Here is a 7,058-nt window from a genome sequence, read left to right as displayed (position 1 = left end):
GCCAGCGTAGAACTTTAACATGTCTAGAAGCTATAAAGGTACATCATTAGTGAGTGCATACAATTGAATCCCCTGATCTACTGTCTTAATCATTAGTACCATACCTGAGAAAACAAATGTCCTTCTTCCTCCGTTTTGCAGAGGCTGGATAAATAGCAGTGTACAACCAGGTGAGAATCATCCAGGACTGTATTGAACCACCGGCGTGTGGGAAGTAAAGCCTGAGTGGGGAACCAGAGTGGAAAACATTAACAATATTGTGCAAAATTACAGACGAGACTTAAATAGATAGAGTTAAGCTAAAAAAGTGGTATGGAGTTCCAGAGGATGGGAAAGGCTCGAGAGAAGTCCTGGAGGCGAGCATAGGAGAAGGTGACAAGGGAACTAGGGAGCAGGAGGCCTTGGAAGGATCGAAGAGAACAATTTGGTTGGTATTTTGAGACTAGGTTAGTGATAGCTGGGGCAGAGTTGTGGATTATTTGGTAAATAGCCAGGAAGGGATTGGCAGAGAGGGGTAGCAGACACTAAATGGTTGGGTAAGGTAATATAGTCTGGCAGCAGCATTCATGATAGACTGAAGGGGGGTGGCTTATGTAAAGGTAATCCAATGTGGAGGGTGTCACAGTAGTCGAGACAAGTGATAAATAGGGAGTGAATTCGAAGCCTTGTTATGTCATTGATTAAAAAGGGGTGTATTTTGGAGATTTTGCGGTGGCAAGCTTTGGAAAGTGGTTGAACGTGGTCCTGAAGGGAGAGTTCAGAGTCCAGGATTACATCTAGCACCGTGGCACATGCGGGCGAGTTGAAAGTTGTGTCACTGATCTTGACAGAGAAGTCAGGAGAAGGGGCGCGTGGGGGAGAAAATATTATGAGCTCAGTTTTGGATAGATTTGAGTTTGAGGAAGTGGTGTGACATCAAGACGTCTGTTAGTAAATTAGTGATGCATGAGGAGACTGATGTAGTGAGCTTAGGGGTAGAGATATAAATTTGGGTGTCGTCAGCGTAGAAATGGTATTGGCTGACCCAGAGAGGAAGTAGAGCAAGAATAGGAGAAGTCCAAGAACAGAACCTTGGGAGATGGGAAATGGAAGAGGAGAGGAGGAGGCAGACTTGTAAGTGACACTGATGGTGCGGTGGGATAAGTAGAATGAGGAACAACGAAGAGCACAGTCACAGAGACCAGGGGAGTGGAGTTTTTTTTTTTGTTTTTTTTTTTAAGGGGGTGGCCAACTGTATCAAAGTCAGCAGAGAGGTCCAGAAGTAGGAGTACAGAATCGTGACCAGTTAGCCATTGGTAAATTATTTGCGAGTTTTAGGAGAACAGTTTCTGTGGAGGGCTGAGGGGAAATCCAGACTGAAGGGGATCAAAAAGGTTATTCTTAGTGAGGTGGTAGCTCACTCGGTTGTAGACCAGGTGTTCAAAGGAGTTTGTCGGAAAAGGGGAGCAAGGAGATGGGATGTATATTGTTAAGATTGGTGGGATCCATTGAGGATTTTAAGTATTGGAGTGACTAGTGCACGTTTTAGAGAGCTAGGGAAGATGACAGAAGAGATTGAAGATGTGAAAGGATTGCAGGATAGAATCAGAAGGTGACCATAGTATTTACGAGGGAACAGTGTCCAGATGGAATACATTTTCCCTTCGATAATGTGAGGCGATTCAGGTCCCGAGACAGCAAAGCGAGCCCAAATCATGACATTTCCATGGCCATACTTCACTGTTGGGATGATGTTTTCATGTTGGTAAGCTGAACCCCTTCTGTGCCATACATAGTGCTGAGTATTCTTCCCGAAAAAATTAACTTTAGCTTTTTATGAACAGTAGTCTTAAAATATTTGAGTGTCTTATCAATGTAGCTCTAAATCTCACCTCTAAACTCATTTCATTTATTGGTGTGCAAATTACTGACTCCAATTAGCTTTTGCTGAAGTAATTAATCTATCGGTTCACATACTTTTTCCTCAAAGCACTATGAATGTTTAATGAGTGTATCCAATAAAAAAAAAAAAGAAATTAGAATTGTTAGTGTGGTATCAGCCACGGGCAGCCCGTAAATGCCCATCACGTACAGCAGTGCCCTGTAAAAAAAAAAAAAAAAGGGGGAAGCATGCCGGGCTAGGGAAAATTTGTACACGCTCAGCCCGGCGGGCACATATGCAGTGGCGTGATGGCACCACCTGGCGATATTTGTGAATGGCAGGCGCTTGTTCTTGGCGGCGCCTCGCCACAGCAGAGGAGGTCAATCTCTGCCTATGCCTGGATTCTTGAACGGAGCGCTGACTGTGCCCATCCATCCAGGTCAGTCGGACGTTTATTGTCCTGATCGGCCTCCCCTATACTGAACCAAGTATGGAGGAGGAGGGAGGACAGATAGATAGGGCAGGAGCAGAGCCATCCACAGAGACAGACCCCTTCCTGTACCGCACAGCCTCTGACCCCCTGTGCCATGTCCGCACAGCCTCTAACTCCCTCCTGTACCATGTAAATGGAGAAATATAGTTTGACTTTTGTTTAACTTAAACACAGCACTAGCTACATGTTTAAATATTGATATTTGCACTGTTTAGCACTGAAAGCGGCATGTTAGGTACTTTTTTTTTGCAGTGTCAGAAAAAAAAATGTGGCTCTGTCAGAAAAACCAACAAAAAAGTACCTCTAAATCAATCATAAGTTCTATAAAGCGCTCACAATAGTGGATTCTTTCCAAGGAGGCAGGACCTGCAAAATAAACAGAAATCACATCTTAGCATCCAATAAACATATCTGTATACTTTGATATTATGGTCTACCCCAAAGGCAAAAGATCTGTTAGAAAAATCAACCTAAAATATCCTGTCTATACATTCACCATATCGATATCGAATTCTGGATGCTGCTGTACCCATGGTTAGTGAATTTCTTATAATGACCAGCTCAAGTGCTAAAAACAATATTCAAAGTAGATGTAAACCCAACCAGCAAAAGCTCATATAGTCTTTAACTCCTTAATGTAATTTCAAAATATTTTTAAACTTAAAGCTTTCCTTGAAATAATACCTGGTAATTCTACCAAAGTCACCATACAGCCACTTCCTGTTATGGGGTGACAACGCTATGTCCCCATTTCCAGATTGTTGTCCTGTGATGTCACCTTGTCACATGTGAGAATAGAAGCAGTTGTACACAATGAAAAAGAAAAAAACACAAGCGCCATCTAAGTAGTTTAATCAAACAGAAATGATTGCGCTAAAATCAAGTAACTCACAGAAACAGTGCAGTGGTAGAGCTCATCTGTCCTCCGCTACTGGGCGCCAGGTTCATAAGCTCTGGCTGTGATGGGGAAAGAGAGCACTGTGGGTTCCTGTGGAGTGTCCCCGACCGGGGACTACAGGCTTCTGGGTACAGCACGGGAGACAGACGTGACGTCACCAGATGATGCTGTTTGGGCGTAGCTATGCGTTTGCAGAGCATGCATGCTCCTTCCTCAGGCAAATGAAGAAACATACTGGTATTGAAGCGATTACCAAAAAATAAGGTTTGCCTGGCCTTAAAAAATTTGTCCATAGAGGCCGAATGCAAGTCTTCCTTTATTAGTGGAGGAAGGTCCCCTGGAGGATGAAAGTGCATTGCACAGAAATTGCGTGCAACTGATCCCATTTCCTCTCCTATCACTGGTGGTTGTTGGCATTTTAAATCCCCCATCATTGGTTATTGTTAAATACCTTAATCCCCAAACTTGGATCAATCCTAATTAATTCAATAAATTATCCCTGTGATGGAAAGATGCAAGCTCTGAGATGTAAAACAATACAGAACACACTCCTCGCCAGAGCTGGCTTCCTCCCCGATATATAAATATTGGAAATTGGAATTCTTTGCATCGCTAGCATATTTTGGGATTCAAAGCGTTTACTTCATCAGGCACAGTACAACTCCAATTCCAAAAAAGTTGGGACGCTGTGTATAATCTACATACAATACAGAATGCAATGATTTGCAAATCTCAAACCTATATTTTTTCACAATAGAAAATGTACCATTTTAAGGAAAAAAAAAGGCAATTTTGAAAATGATGGCAGCAACAAGTCAAAAAAGTTGAGAAAGGACAACAAAAAGCTGGCAAAGTAAGTGGTACTAACAAGGAAGAGCTGGAAAAACATTTTGCAATTCAGTTAATTGGCAACAGGTCAGTAACATGATTGGGGATAAAAAGGACATATTAGAGACTCAGTTGGTACAGGTTTCACATCTGTGAAAAGCGGTCTCTGAAAATTGTTAAACAATTTCAGAATGATGTTCCTCAATGTAAAATTGCTAAATCTTTAAATATATCATAATCTACAGTGCATAATATCAAAAAGTGGCGAGAATCTGGAGAAATCTCTTGTGTGCAAGGGACGAGGCCATAATGCAATATTGGACACTTGTGAACTTCAGGCCCCCATACGGCACTGCATTAAAACATGGCACGATTTCTGATGGAAATCCCTGCATGGGCTCAGGAATACTTCCAAAAATCACTGTCTGAACACAGTTCCAAAAAATGCAAAGTAAAGCTCTATCAATATCACCCCTTCATTTTAAGAATTATTTCACCATCAGATTCTCGTTATTCTTCCCCATGTGCAAGGTGTCCTGCATTGAATAATATAAGAACTGACCTGGAAACCAAATTATCAGACACAAAAAAAAAAAAAAAAAAAAAGAGTGCAGAGTGCATTGTAGAAACAAAATAACCCACATTTTTTACCACAGTAGTAAGAATGTAGTAAGAATTGTACTAAATATGTGGAGTAAACAGTAGCAGAGAGCTGGTTCTGCCATCTAGTGACCAAAATATAAATCACAACAAAACAAAAACAAATGTTTACTTCAAGCCCTGCAAAAAATAGGATTTTTATAACAGCTTACCTGTAAAATCCTTTTCTTTTGAAGTACATCACGGGACACAGAGCCATAGTAATTACTATGTGGGTTATAGTCCACCTTTAGGTGCTGGACACTGGCACACCCTAAACAGGAAGTTGCCTATATAACCCCTCCCATACCGGGAGTACCTCAGATTTGTAGCAAAGCAATACACATGCATACTAGAAAGAGGGGCAGGACCTCTGTGTCCCGTAATGTACTTCAAAAGAAAAGAGCCACAGAGCCATAGTAATTACTATGTGGGATGTCCCAGAGCAATGCCAACTGAGGGGAGGGAGACACAACCAAAGTAGGGTACCATGAGATCAGAGGATTTATACTGCTGCCTGCAGTACACTGCGCCCAAAGGCGACATCCTTATGTCTTTTTACATCCACCAGATAGTATCTGGCAAATGTATGGATTGAAGACCAAGTTGCGGCCTTGCAGAATTGAGCCATGGAGGCTTGGTGATGCACTGCACACGAAGCACTAACAGCACTAGTGTGCTTTGATTTGAGAGGGTAGAACTACCTCTTTAAACCATAAGCTTGAACGATTACTTGTTGAATCCATTTAGAAATAGTAGATTTCAATGCTTCCTGACCTCTTTTAGGACCTTCAGGCAACACGAACAAAACATCCGTTTTCCAAATCTGAGCAGTCACCTTAAGTAGACTTTGACTGCTCTCACCACATCAAGAGAATGTAGTGATTTTTCTTCCACAGAACAGGGTTCTGGAAAAATGAAGGTAGAACAATATCCTGGTTTAGATAAAAACCTGATGATATTACCTTCCGTAAAAAGTTAGGATGAGGACGCAATACTACCTTATCCTTGAATAATAAAAATATGGCTCTTTACAAGAAAGAGCAGCCAATTCTGATACCCTTCTTGCAGCAGATATGGTTACCAGAAAAAATTGTTTCCTTGTCAAAAAAGGACCAAGGGAATATGTTGTATCGGCCCCAAAAAAGGTTGCTTTGTAATGCTGACAAAACTAAATTCAAGTCCCAACGGTTCAGGGGTTACCTAACCGGAGATTAAGCCATGTTACCCCCTGAATAAAGTTACGAGCCAAAGAATGCGAAGAAGTGGTTGTTAAAATAATACCGATAAGGCCGAAACCTGTCCTTAGAAAGCACTCAAGGCCAGCCTAATTTCTCACCCCATCTGCAGAAAGTCAAGGATTCTACCTTTGACCTATTTCCTGGGGTGCAACTCCTGGTTTCATCTGTTTCCCAGACTCCATAATATATAATTATGGAGGCCAGCTCCCTTGCATTAACCAAGGTAGAAATTACTGAACCTGACAAGCCCACGCTTCTTCAGAGTGTTGGTCTCCATAGCCAGACCGTTAAATTTAGCGTCTGTAAAGTAGGATGGAACACCGGACCTTGCGAGAGAAGGTCTGGCTGTGATGGTAGGGTCCATGGGTCCCCTACTGCCATCTTTACGATCTCTGATGAACTAGATTTCCTGGGCCCCAAGAATCAACGACTTCCCTTCCTGCTTGATCCTGTGAAGAAGTTGTGGACTCAGGCAGAATAGGAGGGAATGCATAAATCAGTGAGAACCCGATTCCACGTGCATAGCAAGGCATCTCTTCCGCATGCTAGCGTATCCTTTGTTCTTGACACAAAGTTGTCAATTTCTTTGTTGAACCCGGACGCAAACAGATCTATGTCTGGGATCCCCCATTTTTGGCATATTGACAGGAAGATATTGGGGTGAAGGAACCATTCTCCCGGGAACAACTGCTGGTGACTTAAATAGTCCGCCTGCCAATTTTCTATTCCTAGAATGAAGACTGCCGATAGGAAAAGTACATTGTTTTCTGCCCAAGATAGGATATGATTCACCTCTCTCTGAGCCGCACAACTTCTTGTGCCCCCTTGGTGATTAATATAGGCCATTGCTGTGCCATTGTTGGATTGAATCCTGGCAGGACAATACCGTAAACTGAACGTTTCAGGCCCTCAGGACCAAGAGCTCTGCCTGAATTTCTAAAATGTTAATGGGCAAGGCCATTTCTGATCTGGGCCACTTCTCTTGGACAGTTGCCTCTTCCAGGACAGTTCCTCAACCTAAACAAAAAAGGTTGGCATATGTTGTTACCACTTCCCAGGTAACTGAAGGAAGGATTTTCTCCCTTAGTAGATTTTTGG

General features: G+C 42.3%; 1 protein-coding gene across 1 annotated transcript in view; it reads right to left on the bottom strand.

Annotated features, from left to right (window-relative positions):
- The window catches only part of AQR (aquarius intron-binding spliceosomal factor), a 214,182-nt gene that overhangs the window by 158,107 nt on the left and 49,017 nt on the right, over positions 1–7,058 (bottom strand). Inside the window, exons 10-12 of the mRNA XM_073609694.1 lie at positions 2,656–2,720; positions 105–221; positions 1–30 (exon numbers count right to left, since the gene is read on the bottom strand). The exon at positions 1–30 is cut by the window's left edge and continues 84 nt beyond it. Coding sequence (XP_073465795.1) covers positions 1–30; positions 105–221; positions 2,656–2,720 — 212 coding nt within the window. The remainder of the gene's footprint in view (positions 31–104; positions 222–2,655; positions 2,721–7,058) is intronic.

Source organism: Aquarana catesbeiana, linkage group LG13, assembly GCF_042186555.1.
Source record: "Aquarana catesbeiana isolate 2022-GZ linkage group LG13, ASM4218655v1, whole genome shotgun sequence".
Taxonomy (NCBI): domain Eukaryota; kingdom Metazoa; phylum Chordata; class Amphibia; order Anura; family Ranidae; genus Aquarana; species Aquarana catesbeiana.
Note: the sequence above shows the minus strand (reverse complement) of the source record. Positions and strands in the feature narration are given on the sequence as shown.